Source organism: Mustela nigripes, chromosome 14 (genome assembly GCF_022355385.1).
Source record: "Mustela nigripes isolate SB6536 chromosome 14, MUSNIG.SB6536, whole genome shotgun sequence".
Classification (NCBI taxonomy): Eukaryota; Metazoa; Chordata; class Mammalia; order Carnivora; family Mustelidae; genus Mustela; species Mustela nigripes.
In genome coordinates this window covers 77903372-77927331 of record NC_081570.1, presented here as the reverse complement: position 1 = coordinate 77927331, position 23960 = coordinate 77903372, and the positions used below count along the sequence as shown (strand labels likewise).

General features: G+C 42.8%; 1 protein-coding gene across 3 annotated transcripts in view; it reads left to right on the top strand.

Moving 5' to 3' along the window:
• TGFBR3 (transforming growth factor beta receptor 3) overlaps window positions 1-23960 on the top strand; it is a 197505-nt gene that overhangs the window by 114296 nt on the left and 59249 nt on the right. For all 3 annotated transcript variants that reach the window (XM_059375372.1, XM_059375370.1, XM_059375371.1), the window contains exon 4: window positions 9916-10053. In XM_059375372.1, the coding sequence (XP_059231355.1) occupies window positions 9916-10053 (138 nt within the window). The remainder of the gene's footprint in view (window positions 1-9915; window positions 10054-23960) is intronic.

Here is a 23960-nt window from a genome sequence, read left to right as displayed (position 1 = left end):
AAGATAAAATCTTTCCTAGTTTCTGCTGTGACACTCAGTGTTGATTTACCTGTAAGTTAATGTCAACAAGACCAAACAAGGAATGTTGTTCAGACTTCTGTATCTTTGCTCCTTCCCTCTTTTAGTTTTTATTTTCCTTTTTCTTTTAGGTTGTTAATAAGTGCTTAAAGCACTTTTAAAGATATAGAGTAACTTTAATAAATTTGTTACCAGGTATCCTGCTCTTTATTTTATGTTAGTCCCTTTCAAGTTGGAACAAATATACTGACTACTTTTTAATGCTATCTCAAGAAAATAGGAAATTTAAACCTTTCAGTACCGGCTTTAGGAAGATATTCCATCTTAGACACTTACAAAGTACAAGTGCCAAATTCTGTGTGTATATTTTGGCAATTTCCTGTTTACTTTCAGTGATCACTGGTCTTATCCTGAAAACTTACTGCAAGGCTCAAGGCAAATTGATTCTGTGGAGGAAAATAGGCAAAAATACTAGACTATTATGTAAATACTGCAAACTGCATTTGCTCTATTGTCAGTTAGGCTGTTCCGACACAGTTCATTGCCTGAATTAAAAGCATTTAAAATTCCATGCCTCCAAAAGATAGTGGAACATTCCATCAAAGAAAATAATGTTTTTTCAGGAAAAATACTCCAAAAACACAGAATGATAACATGTTCTCCTGCTTTGGCTTCTGGGCTATTTCTCCCTTTCTCAAGATAAGCCATGTAACATTGAAACTAAAGTTCCTTTAAAAACATTTCCACTTAAAATCATAACCTGGCTGGATGAGACCAGAATACCCTTAGGGGGCCAGTACTGTGAACTTCAGGAGTTGTTTTTCTTAGAGCTTTCAAAGGAAACCAGACTTCACAGAATTCCCAAGGTGGTTCTATCCGGACCAGAATTTAGTTTCCTTCGAGAGTCATTTGGTCTAGTCCACATACCAGCAGGGAGCCCCTGGAGTTCAAGGGATGATTGAGTTGCACCTTTGCTAATTCAGCGACTTGTAGAAATACAGAGGGTATATTTTTGCAGATTGCCAAAGCTGTAAAGTTCTCAGGCCCTCTCCACTTCCCGGTTTTGTAATTCTACATGAGCTGTGTTTGAGATACAGCTGATCCACTTAGACGTGAAATGCAACCATCGCCATTTTGAGTTCTGCAGTGCATTTGTTCATGAGAACAGTGAGCCTTACTAAAGCTTTTATAGAGGAGATAGAGAATTTACATCAAAGCGACTCAAACAACTGTAGCTGGCAATGGCGACATCACAGTTCATAAAAATGCTTGTGGCCCCATCCCTGTGGTTTTCTCCCTACCTCCCAGCTTGTGGAGCCTCCCATCTTCTTGCTTACAGCTCAGTCCCCTGCCTTTCTTTCTTATCTTTTCTTTTCCAGAAGCAAAATAGTTCCTGCCTCTTACTCCTGTAGAGTAGGTCACTGTCCTCTTCTTTGACTCAAGGCCAACACCTAAGGTTAAGGTAGAGTGGGAAGGCAGGGCGGTGGGAGCTGGGGGACAATGGGAGACATTGATTCTGCTCCCAACATTGTTACTCTCTGGCCATTTGATTTGGAAAAATTATTTACCTCTAAGCATCAATTTCTTCATCTTTAAAATGGGAATAATTAGATAACAAAGCAGAACAACTTCTGATGAGAGCAGCAAATCTTAACCCAGTGGAAGGATGCATGGACCTGTCTGTTATCTTCCCCTGAAATACAGTGATGATGGCTGTCACTCCTATTCCCACTACTATTCCTATTAACAACAGAAACACAAATGGGGTGTTTGTGAAACCCGTGCCTTGCTTGTTGCTCCTCCTCCGATTTCTCTTTTCTTGCTAGACAGGTAACACTAGGCCCAGTCACAATTCCTCCCCAGCTTCAGCTTAATATACTGGGCTGGGGGAATCTAGGTGCCATCCTTTTGTAAAGCTTAAAGCATCTTAAATCACTACCTGAATACCAGTGCACTTTGTTTTTTTGCTATTACGAATTTGCTAGCTTTAAGATGGTGCATAAGCAGCAATCTTTTTTGAGATCTGTGACTACACTTGACTGGTGGGAATGATTCATTCAGTTTCCAGGGCTTGTGAGAATTGGTTTCTTGCTGTGCCTGTTTTTAACATCGGCTCCCATCGGTCACCTCAATGATCCTCTTTATCTTGCCGTTCTGTTTACCCCAGTGTCGACAGCCCAGCTATTCTGACATCCTAGTATTCCAAAATACAGGTTTATTAAACTGGTAGGTAGCAAAACCAGTTTGAAGCCCATCATAAAAGTAGAAGTTGAAATAAATTTACACAGTCCACACCTGGGTGGCTCAGTCCGTTAAGAGTCTGACTCTTGATTTCTGCTCGGGTCATGGTCACAGGGTGGTGAGATGGAGCCCCGAGGCAGGCTCTGTGCTGGGTGTGGAGCCTGCTGAAGATTCTCTCTCTCCCTCTGTCTCCACCCACGTGCTCGCATGCACCGTCTCTCAAAAAATATGTATAAGTAAAATCCCCTGTCTCCAGTTAAAAAAAACTTTTTTACATAGTCCTTAGTTATATGGTACTTGGGTTATATAGTAGTGTTAAAAACAATAATTAAGCATTTGGAGTGGGTCTGTTTATTAAGTGTAACAGGGAATATAAAAAAAAGCAAACTTTTCACATTAATGATTGTGCGAATATTGAATTCCTTCTGTTTGTCTAGGATTTTAATTTCTAACTGTTCTAGCACACTTTGTTACCTAAATAAGAAGTATTAATTTTTAAAATTTATTTTATTTTATTTTTCTTTAAATTTTATTTGTTTATTTGACAGAGAGACACGCAGTGAGAAAGGTAACACAAGCGGGGGTGGGGTGAAAGAGGGAGAAGCAGGCTTCCCGCTAAACAGGGAGCCCAATGTGGGGCTCAATTCCAGGACCCTGGGATCATGACCTGAGCTGAAGGCAGACGCTTAACGACTGAGCCACCCAGGTGCCCCTACTTTTTTTTTCTATTTAAAAAAATTTTTTTTAACATTTTATTTATTCATGTGAGAGAGAGAGAGACGGAGAGAGCAGAAGCAGGGTTAAGGGCAGAGGAAGAGGGAGAAGCAGACTCCCCTGCTGAGCTGGGAGCCCGACATGGGTCTTGATCCTAGTACCTGGAGATCATGACCTGAGCCAAAGGCAGACTCTTAACCATATGGGCCACCCAGGCACCCCGTTGAGAAGTATTTAAAATTCTGTGCTTTAAGATCCAATAGGATGTTTGGTCAAAATTTTTTATCTTTGTTTTTCTTTCCTGAGAAGGAAAACCTGCTCCAAAGGCTTTTTCACATTTCATCTATTTGTATATTCGTAACTGTTAAAAATAATAAAACAATTTCTTTTCTTTTTTTTTAAGAATTTATTTATTTGACAGACAGTGAGAGAAGGAGAGAGAGCACAAGTTGGGTGAGCAGCAGAGGGAGAGGGGGACGCAGGCTTCCTGCTCAGCAGGGAGCCCAATGTGGGACTCGATCCCAAGACCTGAGATCATGACCTGAACCGAAGGCAGAAGCTCAACCCACTGAGCCAGCGAGGTGCCCCAATAAAACAATTTCTGTGTGTTTGTGTTTGTGTGTGTGTATTTGCTTACTATAGTCCCTAAACACACACATGATAATCAGGGCCCCAAAGCCTGGGTGTGGCATCGGAGTCCTCTCCCACGTACATTGCCAGTCATTTTAGTAGCATGAGTTGGAATTAGCTTTTCTTAACTTTTTTAAAGTTCAAGTGAAACTTCATAGTGAAAGTTAATGTTCTCTTATCTAAATGCAGCGCTACCCTTTTTGGCTAGAAAAACATGACAGTACGACTCTGTACCCATTTTTTGAATCATTTCATGAATAACTTTTATTGATTCTTCCTTTCATGTATTCTTTCAGAAAAGTTATTGACTGCTTGCTAATTGTTCAGCTCTGCACTAAGCTCAAGGATGCCGAAATGACTGTAACTCAGTTTCTGCCCTTGAAGAATGCCTTGAGAATTTCACAGTACAAGGGATGGTGTGTGTGTCTGTGTGTGTGTGTAGATGACAAATATCTAAACAGAGTATTGTAGTGCGGTGCAGAGGTGGAAACATGAGCATGGTCTGTGGGAGTGCTGTTGAATTCCAGGCCCACCTGCAGATAGGGATTTTGAGCTGGACATACATGTCTGTCTAGGCGCTGGCAGGAGGGTGCTGCAGGCCAGAATCCGGAAAGGCCCTGGTATGTTGGCGACCGCCAGTACTATATTCAGATGGTAGATACTTAATACTAATGATTGATGGAACTGTGGCTCTCAGTGTTAGACTTGCCATCACCGGTGGCCTGCTGAGGGCTCCCCCAGTGCATCTACCCCACAGCATGCCCAGGGTCTTCCCTTTCCCTGTCTCTCTTCCCAGTAGAGACTGAGCTGTGGGCTACTCTGGGAAGGAATGGCCAGGGTCTCTGGAATCCCCTTGCAACTCTCCCAGGACCCCTTTAGAGGGCCATGACCTGAAGTTTCAGAAATATTCTTCTGTTTATATGAGCTCCTGCCCCTCAACCCCCAACCCAAATTTAGTTCCGAGTATTTTTCCAGGGCATTCAAAATAGAGAGCAGAGAGGGCAGGCTTACTTCTGCATCAAATTTCAGACTTTCATTTTAGGTCCCCCCCCACCTCCCGCTCCCCGTTTTGTGGTCATAATAGATTATTTTCAGAAGCTCCCAGGGAATCCTGAATCCCGTCGTTTGGGGGAGGAGGAATGGTGGCTGTATCCCACTCATCATGTTAAATGGTTTCAAGACAAAACCACTGGGGAGAAGAGCTCGGTATCACTTGGTGAAGAAGAGTGTGAAATCTCTGACCCCAGTGCTGCTGAGACCAGGGAGGATGGTGTGTTGACTCCCTGGGTGAGGGCGGAGTCACTTTGGGGGTGGAGATTCCTTGAGTTCAGTACCGACTGACTGATGTTTTTCTAGAACTTCAGAGAAATATAAAAATAATGTAATAAGGAAAATTTTTGAAAGCTCCAAATCCACTCCCCTAAGAATATTTTAAGGGAATCTTTTTATACCAATTCCCAAATGGCAAAAGACAAGTGATGGCAAATAAAATGTCAGCTGGAGGGGCTCCTTAGACTGGATCATCCTTTCAAACGCCGTGGCAGCAACTAACTACTGGTTCCCGTTCACAGCAATTGGTTGCACATTTCAGATGCATCTGAGTTCAGATTTGAGCTCCTAAAAGTCATATTGCCCAAGGAGAGGTGAAATTTGAGTTCAGCTGGGGTCCCCCAGTATCCTGAAATAGATGTATGTCTCATTGTCTGTGTGTGTAAATTATGGTTTTATGAGACCCAGATTCAGGATGTTTTCAGTTACTACCAACCCTGTTGCTAAGTGGACGTCCCCTTACCTCTGAATCAGGGATAGATGATGGTTATCTGTAGACCAGGGTGTGCTTTTATGGGTCCTGGTAATAGACACACTGCTAGAGTTATTTTCTTATAAACTGATTATTGGATCATCCATTTTAGAGCATTTGGTCTGCGTTCAGAGAACAGGAGTCTCTCTGGTAGTGTTTTGGATGATTTCATTGTTTCATGGGTCCCTAGGGACTGTTATGAGAGTCAGAAATGTTGAAATGGAACCTCACTGACACGTTAGCAAAGTCAGACAGCTGTTCAACTCTTATATCAGTTGTTTTGCTCGCTTTGCTTATGTTTGTTTTAACAAACCCCGGGAGTAGGGGGGTCTAAGAGGAAATTTTTGAAATCACTCTGGTAGAAATATCTTGCATCACTACTATGAACCCTTAGAAATTCCAAACAATTTTCAAATGGCATCTTTCCATTTTTTTTCTTTCTTTCTTGTAAGTACATAATTCATTTTCATAAAGTGATTTACAGAGTTTGAGACAATATGTAGTTTTTGCTTATCAAAGATAATTTTTGGAAAACAGAGAGGTCTTCACCTTAACAGGGTCCAGAGAAAATTGTCCTTGTTGTTTTCTGCTGATAACATGGGCAAGGACATGCTGTTTGTCTTGCCACTCTGAGGCTGTATGCTTCTTGGAGTTGGCCTTGACTTTGGATTTACTTTGAATTTCTTTATAAAATAGAAGAAATACATTAATTATATCTGGTAGTTTGTTGAAGTACACAGATAATCTCAGAAGATTTAGTATAAATAGATGTCATAGAACAGATGAGCTTTCCATTAGCTCAGAACCTAAATGAATGAGCTTTTCCTCATTTAGGGGAGAGATCAGCAGTATATGAGGGACAGTGTCTACATAGGGGATGTGACAGATTAGATATACTTGCATTTTCTCACACCATTAGGAAGACTGAAAGGTGGCACTGTTTGAGACAAAAAAGGTTAGAGCAGAACTCTTGGACTGGGCTTTATGGACTACTTTGTAGTCGAAGTATGGTTTTAAGAGGTCACTGAAACCTCAGAAACTGCATGGACAAGTGTTTTATTTCTGAGTTGCCATCTAATAAGTTCTTTTCTCTGAGAGGGTGACCTGTTAAAACCAGAGATACGATCTCTAGTTTAATTACGCAGAGTCATTTTGTTTCTGCCATTAAGAATGTTCTCGTTCCTCCACAGTGGACTCCTCAACCTGGATTAATGGGTACTTAACCTAGAATTCATGGGTCCTGCAGTGAATGTATTTTTTTCTGACATTGCCTGCAAAATGTAGTGTGCATATGGGTTTTTGTGTGTGTGTGGTGAGAAGGTTCATCTGTTCTATTACGTTCTCAAATGCTTTTTACTGCCAAAAATGAACTCTGCTAATTTAGAGAGTAGTCATTGTTTCCTCATTTGGGGTGCATTCCCTTTAGTTTCATCAGCCTTCCCAGGCGGATGGTCCCTCGTTTAGTTTGTTATTGTTTATGAAATAGTTAGAGACTCTTAACTTTTATGTAAATTTAGTATAGGCTTGAACTGTCTGGATTGCCAAACTGGAAGTCATCGGATACCACGTATATATACCACGTATATCATTTTCCCCATGGACTGTTTGTTTTCTGCAGCCTGCCCCAGCTCTGGTTTTCAGACCATGATCGTGGGGTCATAATCTACCCGTGAAAGCTGTCAGCAGTATGTTCTTATCTTTGTAACTAAAGTCTGTCCTGACTAGAGTCTGACTAGAGTCTTTCTTCTCCTCTCCTCTCCTTTCCTTTCAGCCTGGCAGAAACTAGGCACCTTAGCCAGGAATTCTAGCAGAGATATTCCAGGTATGTTCTCCCCACCATTGGGGAAGCTTTTATACCTTCATGCTTTGTTCATTGTTTTTGATGCTTCTCTGTCTTCCCTTCAGCAAGGGTTCCCTTCCAGTGGAGGAAGGTTGCTGAAGGGATTGAGTGAGTGGATGTTTGGGGGACTCTCTGTTCCTGCCAAATGATCTTTTAAAAGAAGTATTGAGTATTTTTCTTTTAATTTCCCAATCATAGTGTGAATTCTTCTTTGCCAGATGGTTTTTGGGGCTTTGCCTGGGCCCTGTGTGCCAGAGTCGGGGATTCATCTTGGCCAGACGCTGCCACATATTGAAGAGAGAACCGTTTCCAGGAAAGCTCAGAGCCGTGGCTCCTAGAAATCTTTCCTTGATTTGTGTGAGCCAGGCCTCGACACTTTTGACCATCTGGAAAATTTTGGACCCCAGCACTGATATCTGTCTCATACACATTTTTCTTTTCATTTCCTAAGTATTTTTTTAAATTCGTGTTCATTTTAGATATATATTTATTGCTATTTTATCTACACACTTCAAAAGTGGTATGCCTGAGGGCTGCAAAGAAAATCATCGGAAAAAGAGTTGACGTACCATTGGTGGACACGCATGGCTATTCTCTGTGCCATGATGGCACTCGATAAACAGTTTTGGAATGAATAACTCTGGAAAGTTTTTACTGACACATGCTGTTCGTGACAGTGTTAGCAATTTTCAGGTACTCTTGAACAAGTAATTACTTCATCTCTCTTTTCTTCGCCCTGTGTGCCTCTCTCTGTAGTGCCGCATTCACTTTGACTCCGGTTCTGCAGCCTCTTCTGTTTACAGTGGCCATGAGCCTGTTTATTTCTAGATGCAGACAGCTGTGCAGAGTGCTGCGAGGTAGTGTACGACCAAGAAATATGTTACTATGCTGTAGCTGTACTTGACATCACTGTTCACTAGTACCCTACTTTTAGTGCTTTGCATATGCCAGATGGTAAAAATGATCCTCGCTGTGTTGGAGATAGAGCTCGTGGTAGTATTGCTCGTGTTTTTAAAATTTTTCTGTGAATTAACTATGTCCCTTCGAACCCATTAATATATTCAGCCTTTTTAGCCTTTTAGATAACAGAAATTTATGAATCTGCTGTGATAAATCAGTCCTTGAAACAACTGTCTACTACTCTGAGCACAGTATTAAAGTAAGACGTATCTTTGCCTACTGAGTATTTGCAATCTGTTTCGGAGATTAAGAAATGCACACTTGACAGTTAATGGTTAGTCTTGGTATTACGTAGCATACTGCAGATTATTAGTAGAATAAAGTACTTCTGTGGCATTGGAAATTAGAAAATTAAATATCTCATTAGCACTCGCTGAGTGCCTACCATGTGCTGAGGCATGGGTATTGAAAGTAAAGTATGTTGCCTTATTATCAGTGACCTGAGAGGCTACTATGATAGGTGACATCAGTGTCCTAGGCAGTCTCTACAATAAAAGGCAGAGATACATTGAGATCAAGATTAAAGTGGGCCTGCAGCCAGTGGAAGATGCTAAAATGGTCCAGCCTTGAGCACTCTATCCCGATGGCTGTATATACTCAGGTCATAGATCTAGGCCATTTAATACTCATAAGGATTAAGCCTGCGATGTTCAGCTATTCCCAGTATATTCCTTGGTCTCTATCTTGCCAGCTAAAGTCATTTTTTATGCTTTCCCTCTCATCACTTTCTGGTGCTCTTAGAGTTCAACTTTTTAAAATATGTGCTTCTTGGGTCTTCCCTCACCTCTCTGTCCAGAAAGCCAGTATGAGACATGCTTCTATGAAAGCATCTGTTCAGTATTTCTTTATGCACCCTTTTGCTTTTCTGTGTTCACGTTGACCTACCTTGGCTGGTGTGCTCCAGGAAGATGTTGTTGGACCCACTGTTTGCAGCTGTCCTCAAAGGTGCTTTCTGATGATGTTAATGATGACAGTGGTAACCTACAATAGTCCTTGATCTGCTATCAAAACTGGTCACAGTTTTCTTATCCAGGCTCGTGGTTTTCTTCCCTGGTTTTTTTTTTTTTTTTTTTTTTTTCCTGGACCAGGTTTATATACAGTCAGTTTTTATTCTGTGTGTTCTCTGTGCTTCATTTTTTGGAAAACCCCTTCAAGCTAATAGCTGGGATGTTGAAAGCACTGGCAGCTCCCCTTGGCAGCCCCTCTTCCTTAGCTTTTAGCACTTTTCTTTGGCAGAGGTCCCTTAAATTTTTAGAGGTTCAGGCTCACCTGAAAGAGAAGAAAGTCCTTTCTCTGGCTATCCAGAGGGATGACCCGCCCCTGGGGATTCTGTACTCTTACTTTTCAGCTTTATCATTTGCCTTGAAGGAGAAGACCGTTCTGAGGGAAGGTCACTTTTGTTCTGCCTTTGCTAACTTTGGGGGCAGCAGAGAGGTGTTCTGTTTGTTTGTGTTCTGCTATTATTGGCAGCTGAATCATGTTTTGGTTGAGGGTTGTATGGGTTGAATTACATGAGGTAGCCATTTTTGTAGTGTAAAAAAAAAAAAAAGGGCTAGATATTGGCAGTATCATCGAGTTCAACCTATCCATAGACTCTGAACTAACTTATAGCTTCTCTTAACAGTGATCTGTGAAAAGGGATTCCAAATGCCACCCCAAGTGATTTTAATGGAAAGCCAATGTTAAGATTCGTCTTTCTGTTGCTTCTTAGGTCACTCTGCACCTAAATCCCATCTCCTCAGTCCACATTCACCACAAGCCTGTCGTGTTCCTGCTCAACTCCCCACAGCCCCTGGTCTGGCATCTGAAGACAGAGAGGCTTGCAGTTGGGGTCTCCAGACTTTTCTTGGTAAGTGTTCGAAGCCCTCCCAAAGTGTCCTTAGCACAAGGATATAACGACCCTAAAACATGGCAGGTCTTTTTAAAATTAAGGCTTATTTCATTGAGATAACACCCAAGTCCACAGTGTGTTAAATCTGAAGGGTGCTCCTAGCAGGGTTTGGATGGTGGAGAGAAGCAGCCACAGCGACAAACAAACACTGCACATGTGTGTCCGACTGGGGACGGAAAGTCAAGTCCAGTCTGCACATTAGAGCAGGACCTGCAGTTGTACTCGGTGTGGCCTGGGCTTTGGTCTCAGCTCTGAGACTCCTCTGGTGGCATCAAGAGTAATGTAAACATTGTAAATAGCCACTAGGTGTGTGGTCTCTGACCACGAAATAAATACACACAGGCCCATTCTATTTGTATATAACACAGGCCCACTTTCTGATACGAGGATCTGTTTGTTGAGAAAGTGACACAGCGAGTTCCAAGATGAAAACATTTGTATTTTATAAAAAAGCTGGAACCCAGCTCTTGTGGAGAGATCCAAATATTACCTACTATTTGTAAATCATGTCCTTTTGAGTTTGCCAAAACATTCAAGTTTGCTAGTTGTGGAGAAATTGATGGGTTGTTTGGATGGAATTGTTGGGGTATGATATCATGTCTGATGATGAGCAACACTGCCCTTCGCAGTGATAACTCATGTTGTCTGTTGCTGGAGCTCCGTGCTCATGTCCTTAACTACAGAGCCTTGGGCTTTTAAACTTACTCTTTGCCCCAAAGCATCCAGAACAACAATAGGCCTCGGTTAATAGTCTTTCTCTTGCCGTGTGAGCTGACTTGGCCCAATGAATGGCTCTTAATCCATATCTGTATTTTCTTGTCACTTGTATTTGAAGAATACTTTTTAAAAACTCAAAGGTACTTATTGAATAAAGTAGGAGTCTGTAATCAATACAGCTAAGAAGTAGATAAATTAGTAAAAAGGGATGAGGGACAGCTCTTCTTCACAGTCATGTGCCAATCAATAATATCGAAGGAATGGTGGAGTTAGAAATTCCTGTTTTTGCAGTCATTATAGTAAAAGCTTATTGGGCAAGAATCCTCAGGAGAAGTTAGATGTAGGGGTGCCTGGGTGGCTCGGGTGGTTAAGCAGCTCTTGATTTCAGCTTGGGTCATGATCTCAGGTCATGAGATCAAGGCCCACATCAGACTCTGTGCTCAGCATGGAATCGCTTGGGATTCATTCTTCTCCCTCCCCATGCTGGTGTGCTCTCTTTCTCTCTCTCTAAAATAGATAAGTAAATCTTTTGGGGGGGTAAAAAAAGAAGCTAAATATAGCAAAGGTGGAGGGAGTTTGAGGAATAGTATATTTATGTAGTCTCAAATTACTTATTAATAACAAAAGAAAAATAAGTGACTCTATACCCAACAATACCTTGACCAAGTGATCCAAGTCAACATCACCAGTATGGTGCAGGTGGACACTGTGTACCTTTAAATATGGCCCCCTGAGAAAGGACACAGCATCATTTATGTTGTATTCTAGCCAAACATGCACATATCCTGAATCTAGTCATGAGGCTTTGGACAAAACCAAATGAAGTGACATACTTTCAAACCCAGACAGGACTTAGTCTGTAAGCTCTTAACCCAGCCTGCCTCTTGCATACCCATAGTCATTGTCAGTCTCCCGTAATTAAAGGCATTTGTGATAGTGAGTATAATGGCTCTGAGGATGAAGTTTTATATACATTTAGCCCTTAGAGTAATGAGCTCTATTGTCCAATATTGTAGGCACTAGCTATGGGTGGCTCTTTAAATTGAAATTAACTAAAATTACAAATATATTGGGGCCTCTGGCTGGGTCAGTCAGTTAAGCATCCGACTCTTAGTTTCGGCTCAGTGTCAGGGGAGTCATCAAGTTCTGCACTCAGCATGGGGTCTGCTTAAGATTCTTTTCTCTCTCTCTCTGCCTCTCTTCCCCCCATGCTTGCGCTTACTCTTTCTCTCAAATAAATAAATATTTTTTAAAAATTAAATTAAATTAAAATATAGTTCCTCAGGCATACCAGCCCCACTGCTGGTACTCAGCAGCTCTATGAGTCTACCACACTGGGCAGTTTATGGGAGAGGTTATGGGCAAAGGCTTTGCTCACCCTCCTCTGAATGCAAATGATAACTCAAGGCAAATTATTTTTTTAGGTGAGCCTGATCTTCCTCACTTGTAATATGGGAAAATTAACAGTCTCTGCATCACGGTGTTGTTGTCTTGATTAGGTGAGATTACATGTAACATGTACAGTGCCTGACCCCATTACCTGCTGTTGTAACTGTTTATTATTAATCGTAGTAAAGAACACTTGGGAAGGATGTTGAATATATATTTCTAATTATAAATATCTGGCTTGGCTTGTCCAAGATTGAAAGGAGTTCCTATCTCTCTGGGCTACAGGTCCAGATGTAAAGTGGGGTCCAGATATATCATAGTTGTTCTGGTCCGTTTTAGGATTCTTCATGAACCTATCACTCCATGGGTTTTAATGGAAAGTATCTCAGTCCTCATTATTTATTTGCTTTAATTTTGTTTAAGATCTGTAAGAACTGTTTCTGGGCCATCAGTTTAAAATGCACTAACAATGAAAACAGGAGATGGCTTTAATTAACAGTGGAACATCATCCCCACTTGGAGTTAATCCCGTGGAAGGAGATTACACATCAAGTGATGCGCCTAAAATTACCAGTAAAGGGGAGGCAGCATTGGGAGAAGGCAAAGATTTAAATTCGGGGACACTTGAGCTCTGCTTTTTTGTCTAGCAGGCTTTCTTTGGGGAGAATGGTTTTCTCCCATCTGTACATCCTTCAGGGTAGAACATCTTTTCTTCCTTTGGGTTCTCAGGTCAGTGGACGAGTGATGCAAGCTCTCTAACAAGCTGGGTAGCTGTCCCTAAGAGAGAATATGTGAAGTGAAGAAGGGAAGGCAAGCTCTTCCCTTCCTCTGTGTAGCTGGAAAGGAATTTCAGGGTCTGCTCCTCGGCTGGACAGCTGTTGTAGCAGACGGCTCTGCTGCTGGACAGAAAACCAGTGGTGAATTCTGTTTATCCACTTACAGTAGTTAAAAGTTAAAGTTTGGAGATAAGATAATCACATTATTTTACAAACACTTCAGAAGGCCCATGGAATTTTTAGAAACTGGGGCTAAGCTGTTTCCATCATTGTCTTCTCCCAGGTTACCCAGCGAGCTCAGAGTTGCAGAGGAAAGAGGCAATCTTTTTAGAGGATGGGGTTGGGGGGTGCAGAGGAAGAGGGGGGAGAGAGAATCTCCAGCAGACCTCCCACTGAGCCCAGAGCCCAAGGCAGGGCTCAATCTCACAACCTGGAGATCATGACCTGACCTGAAGAGTTGGCTGCCAAGCCACCCAGGGGTCCTAAGAGGCAGTCAGTCCCTTGATGCTCAGTCTGATGTGTATGTCTGCATTACTGTCTTAAAGCTATCTTTACTTTACAGGTAGAGTTACAATACTAAACAGTTTGGGGTTTTTTTTTTCTCTTAAGTAAGGTGGTGAGAAAAGTTGAAGCAGTGGTATCTACTCCTCTGTTCAGGATGACCTTTATTTTTTTTTTTTTAAAGATTTTATTTATTTATTTGACAGACAGAGATCACAAGTAGGCAGAGAGGCAGGTGGGGAACTCCCTGCTGAGCAGAGAGCCCAATAAAGGGCTCAATCCCAGGACCCTGAGATCCTGACCTGAGCCAGAGGCAGAGGCTTTAACCCACTGAGCCACCCAGGTGCCCCTCGGATGACCTTTAAATTGAACTTGACATGTCTGCATGACAGTTGCCCCGACTTTGAAGGGGGACCTTTCATAGTTCGTTAGCAGGAGCTTGTGTTGTTCTCATGTCTCAGCCACCCATGAGAGTGACTAAAAACATTATACTTTAGGGGTGCCTGGGTGGCTCAGTGGGTTAAGCCTCTGCCTTCGGCTTAGGTCAGGATCTCAGGGTCCTGGGATTGAGTCCCACATTGGGCTCCCTGCTCAGTGGGGAGCCTACTTCCCCCTCTCTCTCTGCCTGCCTCTCTGCCTACTTGTGATCTCTCTCTCTCCCTCTCTGTCAAATAAATAAATAAAATATTTTTAAAAAAATAAAATAAAAACATTATACTTTAATAGTGTCTAATAAAGATCTCTGGCTTTTTCTGTCAGATCATTCTAGGCCTTCTTATGATTTCACAGTGCGGGCAAGAAGGAGCATGTCAGGCTGGGAGACAGTGGGATTGAGTTTCCTCTGAGAGTGAAGTTGCTTTATCTGGTTGTTCTGGTTCCATGGGAAACAGGAGTGGGATGAAGAGTGATTGTTTCATTGTCAAGTAGTGAGTCTGTAAGTGTGAGTTTCTCTCTCTGACACGTGCATGTGCACACACATATGTGCATGTGCACGTGTGTGATGCAGCTGTCAGAGCTGTGTAGATTTTCTTCTGTAGGGTGTTTGGGTGGCCCAGACAGTATTACATAGGTTCAGGTTGTCCCTCCATGCAATTAGAAGTAAGAATAGTCCTACTCTCTCAGTCTGCAAAAACTTTATTTATGCAATTATTTCCACACTGAAGAAAAAGCATAGTGCAACTGGGCAATAAAAGTCTGAGCTGTCAACCTGAGTTTGTTTTAAAAAAAAAAAAAAAGAAGATTGGGACAGTACTAGATTGTCTTTAAAAATATGCTACCATGTGAATAGACATTCACCAAAGAAAAAACACGAACAGCCAATAAGCGCATGAAAAGATACTCAGTATCATTAGTCATTAGGAAAATGCAGACTTAAAACCACAAGATGCCACTTCACAGGGGCGCCTGGCTGGCTCAGTGGGTTAAAACCTCTGCCTTTGGCTCAGGTCATAGTCCCAGGGTCCTGGGATCGAGCCCCGCATCGGGCTCTCTGCTCAGGAGGGAGCCTGCTTCCCTTCCTCTCTCTCTGCCTGCCTCTCTGCCTTCCTGGGATTTCTGTCTGTCAAATAAATAAATAAAATCTTAAAAAAAAAAAAAAAAAGATGCCACTTCACACTCACCAGGATGGCACTAATTAAAAAACAAACAAACAAACAAACAAACAGATAATAACAAGTGTCATTGAGGATGTAGGGAAATTGGAGCCCTCATAAATGGCTGGCCTTAGAAGGCAGTTGGGCAAACCATATGTCTACAGGAAAACTTGCCCACTAATGTTCATGCAACATTATTCTTAACAACCCAAAAGTGGAAACATCCCAAATACCCATCAACTGATGGGTGGGTTAAAAAAGATGTATATCCATGCAATGGAATATTATTTGGCCATTAAAAGGAATGACTTATTGATACATACCAAAATATGAATGAATCTTGAAAACATAAGGGAAAGAAGCCAGACATAAAAGGCCGCATGTTGGGCGCCTGGGTGGCTCAGTGGGTTGAGCCTCTGCCTTTGGCTCAGGTCATGATCTCAGGGTCCTGGGATCGAGTTCCGCATTGGGCTCTCTGCTCAGTGGGGAGCCTGCTTCCTCCTCTCTCTCTCTGCCTACTTGTGATCTCTCTCTCTCTCTCTCTCTCTCTCTGTCAAATAAATAAATAAATAAAAAAAAAAAAAAAAAAAAGGCCGCATGTTGTGTGATTCCATTTGTTTCCAGAATGGGTAAATCCATAGAGACGGATAATACATCAGTGATTACCAGGGTTGGTGGGACAGGAGAATGAGGAGTGACTACTAATGATACGGAGTTTCTTTGGGGAATGATAAAAATGTTCTGGAATTAGATAGTGATTATTAGAGTACAACTGTGAATGTACTAAAAACAGTGAATTGTAGGGACGCCTGGGTGGCTCAGTGGGTTAAGCCACTGCTTTCGGCTCAGGTCATGATCCCAGGGTCCTGGGATCAAGTCCTGCATCGGGCTCCTGGCTCGGCGGGGAGCCTGCCTCTCTCTCCACTTCTGCCTGCTTCTCTGCCTGCATGTGTGCTTTCTCTCTCTCTGACAAAAAAAAAAAACAAAAAACAAAAAACAGTGAATTGTAGAGATTAAAAGGATGGATATTTAATATGTGAATTATATCTCAATTAAGTTGTTAGGAAAAAAAGTCTCTCCAGCAGTCTTTAAAAATTAAGGTGTAAGGGCACCTGGGTGGCTCAGTCATTAAGCCTCTGCCTTCAGCTCAGGTCATGATCCCAGAGTCCTGGGATCAAGCCTGGTGTTAGGCTTCCCGCTCCACAGGGAGCCTGCTTGTCCCTCTCCCGCTCTCCCCCTGCTTGTGCTCACTCTCTCTCTCTGTCTAATAATTAAAGAAAATCTTTTTTTTAATGATTTAAAAAACAATTTAATAAACATATAATGTATTTTTAGCCCCAGGGGTACAGGTCTGTGAATCGCCAGGTTTACACACTTCACAGCACTCACCACAGCACACACCAACCCCCCATGTCCATAACCCCACAACCCTCTCCTTCCCTCCCTCCCCCGCCACCAGCAACCCTTGGTTTGTTCTGCAAGATTAAGAGTCTCTTATGGTTTGAATAAAGAAAATCTTAAAAAAAAAAAAAAAATCAAGGTGTAAAACCAATGAACTGGATTTAAAAATGTATCTTTTTACTTTATTCCTTGTACCTGATTTTTGTTTTGTTTTGTTTTAATCTTGTTTTATTGTATTCCAAACCTGAGTGCGCCCTCCTGGTCCACAGACTCAGAGCCCTGAGACAAGCAGAAATGCTCAAGACAAGACCTAAAGTGTCTAATTGTCTAATCGAGAGGCTCAGCCAGCCTTTCAATGTCAGGCTTAGCTGTTTTACATGCTTCTAAGGAGGAAAGGCATCTAAGAGGAGGAGAGCCAAAAAATAAGCAGCAACTTCTTTCACTCTCACTAGTCCTTCAGGTTACTGTGCTGTAACTTCTATTTTGCAGCCATTTACATTAAAAATAAGAAATGGGGGTGCCTGGGTGGCTCGGTCGTTAAGCGTCTGCCTTGGGCTCAGGTCATGATCCCAGGGTCCTGGGATGGAGCCCCACACCCCATTAAATTTGTAATTCAGTTAACGACAATTATTTCTTTTTCATATGCCCATACGATATGTGGGACATACTTATACTAAAAAATTATTCACTATTTATCTGAAACTCAAATTTAACTAGCTGTTCTGTATTTTATCAGGTAACTCTACTCAGAGGTAACTCAGATTTTTGTTTCTGCTGAACATGCTGGCCTGGTAACAGGAGGCCTGAGTACTAGGAGGCTGTGCCACTAACTCGTTCTGTATCATTGGACAAAATCACTTCAGTCCCTGGGCCTCGGTTTCCTCATCCCTATAGTGAGGAGGTGGTACTAGCCAGTCTCTAAAGAGATTTTCTGATTCTTTGATAATATGGCTGCTAGATGTTACATCCCAGTTTAATTGGAAACAGAAAATGGTAATCTGAACATTGCCTCTTCAGCAAATCCAAGTAAATATCAGGGCAGAGCAGTTGAGGGGGGAAAAAAAATGAAAGAAACCAAACACTATGCTATTGGCTTTGGAATAAAAATAAATCAAGATTTAATCCTAATGAAAAAATGTAAATGAATACCAGGGACATGCTTAATATTTAAAATCTAGTTTTGTGTTCCAGAGATGGGGGGAGGGGTGGGTGAAGAGCCTGAGGTTGCCAAAATCTGGTTTATTCCTTTTACTTCAACTTGGGGGAAAAAAGGTCTAACTATTTTGGGCCTCTGCCACCAAACCACAGGCAGTTCTGGGTCTGCACTGCAGTTTGGATGACTGACAAGCCTCAGTGAAAAACAAGTGCTATTTGTTTTCCTGTGCCCAGTATTTAACTGGAAATCAGAAGGCAAAATTTCCAATCAGTTGTTAAATAGCCCCAGATGTGCGCTCAGCTCCGCTCAAGGAAGGGACACGCACAGCCTATGCCACGGCACATGTCCACACGTTCCTTTTCATGACTCCAAGTGATGTGTAACGGAGGGTTGTAGTATCCAAAAATGCCCTTTGAATAACTCAGGCATTCACGTTGGGTTGTGGAGGAGGGAACTTTAAAAAAAAAAAATTCCCATATCCTTCACTACGTTACATTTAAAAATCTGGAAATGATTTTTTTTTTTTCCCTCTCAAAATTCCTCCTTTCCCTTATTTGGCAGCTCTCCCCACATTTAGGAAAACATGGATTAGCATACCTGGGATGACGGTTTATGCATCTACTTGTTCATTCATCCCACACCCGGTTTTTAGTGCCTGGAGGCTGTTGGGAAGTGAGGCTGGGTATGGAGAATTCCAGAGAGAAGTGGAGTGGACTGCCTGCCCTCGAGGAGCTGCCCGTCGGAGATGAAGAGATGGGCAGTTGCTGTTCAGTGTAGGAGGTACCATTGTTGGCTTCTGAAGGTGGGAGAAGCTGAGACACCCCTCTGTGAGGCAGGCCAAGGATCAGTATGGGTCAGGGTTGCAGACGCGAGCACAGCTCCTTGCTCCACCCCCAGTGTCCCTCCTGTATGCTAGGAGTGTACAGACCAGGGCTCCATGTATACCCTTTCGGATTTTCCAGTGAGGCTTTCCCCAGATAGATTCTCTCTCAGAGACAGATGAAATAACTAAACATTTCAGGATTTGTTCTTCTTCTTTTTAAAAAATGTCTCTTGTGGAATGACTCACTGTGCCCTGTGGGATATATCAAGTGGTTGTGTACCATACATTTCTGTTCCAGAAGCTGCTTATCTGTTGGTTTTGTGGCTTGTCTGTAAGAGCCCTAATTGTACAGGGCTTGATCCTCTCATGAACTGGGGTCAGTCAACTACCATATTTCCTAGGAACGAGTTTCTGGCCCATTTGTGGTAAAAGAGCTCTTCCTAAATGTCACTGTGGCAATTAGAGTGTTGGCAGGAGTCCAGTTTCAGCTGGCAATCCTGGTCCAGAAAGAGTTTCTTGGAAGACTTCCTAGGATTTATCTTCACTTGCCGGGTTGAGGCTTATGAAGTTTGCCAGTGAGTGGCCCCTTGGCCTTATGGGGTTTGCCTGGGTGTATTCTTCCTGATCAAGACATCCTGTCCTGGAGGGTTCACATAAGCGTCGACTTTTCCTGGCTCGGCTGGACTTGCCGTGCCATGTCTGTGTGTAGGCCTGAGCCACATCTCTGTGAAGGATTTGCTTTCACTCAACAAATTGAGGTTAAATAAACTCAATTTTACCGAGGAGGGAAGGCTGGTTTCTTCGCAGAGAGTTCTGTTTCTTGCTTTAAGGCTTTACTGTCCAAGGCTAATCTGGCAATCTGATGGGGCTCCCCCTCCCAGGTTCTGGACAGTTGTATCAAATGTGACATTGCTAGTGCCCTTGGTTAATGTCGTGGGGAGCCTCCAGGGACTGTTCAGTAGAAGAAGTGAGTGTTTTGTTAAGGGAGGTTGCAGAATATTTTTTCATGTCATAGGAGGGAGAGAAACCTGTCTCCTGGGAGATTGTGGTGAGGCTGGCTTGAAAGCTCATGGCAATGCCTTGGTCCTCTCATAAGTTGTTGACAGTGGGCCCTTGGTAAGCATTCCCCACAGGTGGCTTGCATTCCCCATCTCTGGTGGGGACTGCGTGATGGCCCTACTCCTTCCTTGGCATGAAATCATCGGGTTCATTTGAGGCAGCCCAGTTCTGGCCCTCTAGACCTCCATCATCCAACCCCTGGCTTGGAAACTGATTTCTGCATGGGAAGAAAGGGTCCCTTTGGCCTTTCTTATTTCTTTGTCCGAGGTAGAATGTGTATCCCGAGAACAATTTTTGCTCTCGGTTTTTGCGGTCGGTCCTCAGATGGCCTCTGAATGCCCCTGGGCCAAGGAGTCCTCTTCACTCTGCCCCTGCCTTGCCCCGTTTGGGTGGTGAATGACACAGCTGTGAGCTGAGACTCAGAGGGGACCTAGAGGTCAGGGGCTTCTCCATCTGCCACCTTGGTTGAAAGCCCACAAAAGCCCATTTGATCTCTAGCCCTTCCATGTTCATCACAGAGAGTCTGTTCTGGAGATGCTATAGTTTCTGGCTGATACAAGCTGGTGGGCCATGTTCAGACCTACTGTTTGGAGCCACTACTGCTCTAACCCTTGAAAACAGGGTTCATATATCCTCTCCTGGCAGTTTGGACAAGAAGGCAATGGTCCAGTCACAGTGAGGAATGAATTGTGGCCTGTCAGCCAGACGACCCTTGTGGCCTGTCTTGAAGCTGTGTATACATGTATGTGTACATTTGACAAACACTTAGAGCTAGGCCCTCTTCCAAGCAGTTTACATATATTACCTTATTTAACCTTTGTAACAAGCCAGTGAAATGGGCCCTGTTATTTTCCACATTTTAACATGAGGGAATCCATTTCCACAAACAGAGGTTTGTTCACTTGGTAAGTGATCAGTAAGGATCTTCTTGGTTATTATCTCCTGGTGTTCTATTGCTAGGGGGCTAAAGTGGGGCTCTGTCCACCCAGCTCTGCTGAGTTCTTGAGTTCAGTAGCTGACTGCTCCCTGCTCCTTGATAGTGGAGTAAAACAGCTCTCTAGTGGGAAAGAAAGTCTGTGGTTCTGGTGTCAGCTCTGCTTTCTACCAGCTGTGTGGCTCAGGCCGATCCTGTAGCTTCTCTGAGTCTTAATTTCCTTGTCTATAAAATGGAACTTGGATTATCGATCTTGATAAAGAGGAATTCTGTAAAGGGAATTCTAAGAACCTATTTGGAGCCATGCACTTGTAAATTTCCGTTTCTGTCCGTTGGAACCCGGGTTAGCAGATTGGATGTAACTTAAAAGAAAAAAAGAAAAATCTTTCCCGGTGAGGGATTTCCCATAAGTACTTCTGGAGGGCAAAAACAGACCGAGGATCAAGGCAAGTAATAGTAATGATGCCAACGTTTTATTTTTTCCTGAAAAATACCCCTTACTTTTTGTTTTCCCTCCCTTTCCTTCCTTCCTTTCTCTCTCTCTCTCTTTTCTTCTCTTTTTTCTTTAAGGGAGGGAGAGAGCATGCACACGTGAGTACCAGGCTGGGGGGGTGGTGCAGAGAGAGAAGGGAATCTTTTTTTTTTTTCCTTTTTAAAGATTTTATTTACTTATTTGACAGACAGAGATCACAAGTAGGCAGAGAGGCAGGCAGAGAGAGAGGGGGAAGCAGGCTCCCCGCTGAGCGGAGAGCCCGTCGTGGGGCTCGATCCCAGGACGGTGAGATCATGACCTGAGCTGAAGGCAGAGGCTTTAACCCACTGAGCCACCCCGGCGCCCCAGGAGAAGGGAATCTTAGGCTGGGTCAGTGTTGAGCCCAATGTGGGGCTTGATCTCATGACCCTGAGATCATGACCTGAGCTAAAACCAAGATTTGGACACTCAGCTGAATAAGCCACCCAGGCTCCCCTGAAAAATACCCTTTAGATGGCACATGCACTTTAAATTTTGGGTCATGCTCATCCTAAAATCTTGCTAACATTGGCGGATGAGAAAGAGTAAATTTAGGAGTCTGGAGAGCTCATTTTCTAAGACCGTTGAGGGTCCCTGTACATTATAAAGCAGCTCACGCTTCATTAATTTGGTTACTTGTGCGGACTGAATCTGTGTTTCAGGTGGAGTGACATATTTTGCTTCTCTTTGTATATTCACATATACTATCATTTCTGTAACATTGCCATGGGAGATTCGAGTATTGCTTTTGTAGTGGCCCACATTCAAGTTTGTGCGTGTTTATACTCATGTGGCAGCATCTCAGAGCTTTCTTCCTGGACATGTGCAAACATGTTGGGTGTTAAGAACAGAGGGCACTTTCAGTCCTTTAGTTCTTTCTAGTTCAGCAAAAATAAAAATTAAAAGCAGAGGGTGACCGTCATGAATATTTTGAGAAAAAGCGTTGAGTATGTTTTACGTTGTTTTAGTAGAAGAAAGTAATCTGGTTGTAGATGCAAAATAAAAAACACCCAAGAATTTTTAAATGGTTGCATGGACTTGTGTTTCTTGAATGCATGGTCGGCAGATACCATAATCACATGGTTCATGAATATGTAGCATTACAAATTATGACTGTAGGTTCTGGGCATGGAAGTTATTATTTCTTTAAAACAAACTTAAAAAAAAATTGACTCATGATATATGGTTAATAGAAAACAGGTTTCAGATCACATTTCACATCACGTGGCTTTGGAGGAAATGGGCAAGCGCAGCCCCCCCCCCGCCCCTCCCCCCCAGGAATTGGGTAGGGAGAGCGTGTGATTTTTTTCCTCTTTCAGAGTACAGGGTTTAGTCCTCATTTGGGAGGTAAATATTTCAGTACTGCTCCAGTACTTTATGTGAGTTTGTTTTTACTGGACTTTGTGCACAAAATACACCAAAGCATAATCTCAATGCCTTTCTGTGTGGACACTGTTATGAGTCCTAGGGCCCATCTGTAGAGATCCTATTTACATATAAACCTAAATTCTAGAGAAATGCCTGTTCTACTTTATATCTTTTTTTCCTCTAGAATGGAACTAGTAAATACTTGACATGGCAGGTGTTTTGGAAATACGGATGTGTTTTTCTTTGCCTTATTTGTTGTTCTTGTTTTGCTCTATTTTTCCTAATCAGACAACTCCAAGAAGAGATTTGTCTGCACAGGGGTCAGGGGAAGGGAATAAGAATGGTAAAAGTTGGGGGGTAGGGCCAGACAGAAGTGGGAGAGGAGATGATTTTGATTGTCTACGCGCTACCCCTTGACCAATTCTAAAGTCTATAAATATGTGAAGCTGGGTGTGCAAGCAGAGCAGAGCAGCCGCAAAGAGCTAGCTAGACAGCCTCAATAGCAGGCATTCACCCGACTGATAACTCAAGCTCCAAATGGACCACAGCTGAGACATGGGGTGTGTGTTTGTGCAGTTCCTGGAACACATTTTCCTCTGAGATGTCAGCCGGCATTTCTTTATCTTTGGGGAGCTGTGGCTCCTCTGATTTCACAAGGCCTATTTCTTTCTTTTTAGATGTGCAGGAGGGTGACTCCATCCATGACTTGGCTTTACGCTCTTCTGCTGGGCTCCCCCCCTTTCTTTTTTCTACCCGTGCAGAGGAGAGAATTCTTGCTCAATCTGTATGCAATCCTGTTCATGCTTGACAAAGATTATTTGGAATTTAAATAATATGTGTATCTAGCGCCTAGAGCGGTGATTCTCGAGTATGCCTTGGAATCATGGAGTGGTGAGAGGAAGGTTATAATGCAATTTCCTGGACCCTGCATTCCTCCCCATCCCAGAAACTGCAGGATGATTAAAGTGATCTAAGGAGCACACTTTGTGAAGTATTGGGCTTGAGGAGGCTTCTTGACATTAGTTTACATTCTGAGAGCAGATCAAGAAGCAGATGGATAGATGGATATTATCAGTGCTTCCTTATGGTCATATTGGGAGTTCTAGAGCAGTGCTGTTCAGTAGAAATAAAATGAACCACGGAGGCAATTTAAAATCTTCTTTTAGTGCATTTAAAAGGGTAAAACAAATCGGGTAACTGGGTGGCTCAGTTGGTTTAGCATCTGCCTTTGGCTCAGGTCATGATCTCAGGGTCTTGGGATCAAGTTTCTCTTCGGGCTCCCTGCTCAGTGGTGAGTCCTCTTCTATCTCTGCCCCTCCCCTCTCTGGTGCTTGCACAGGCTCATGCTGTCTCTCTCTCTTTCCCTCTCTCTCTCAAATAAATAAGTCTTTCAAAAAGGTAAAAGAAATAAGTGAAATTAATTGTAATGGCATATGTAATTTAGCCCAGCATAATCAAATAATATCATTTAACATGTAATCAATAAAAAAACTATTGAGATTTATTTACTTTTTTCTTGTGCCATATGACACAGTATAGTTGCTGGCGCCCTTACAACACAGGTCAGTTTCCCTAGCCATATTTCAAGTGAGCAGTGGTGGCAAGTGGCTAGCAGCCACTGTCTTGGGCAGCTGTGGA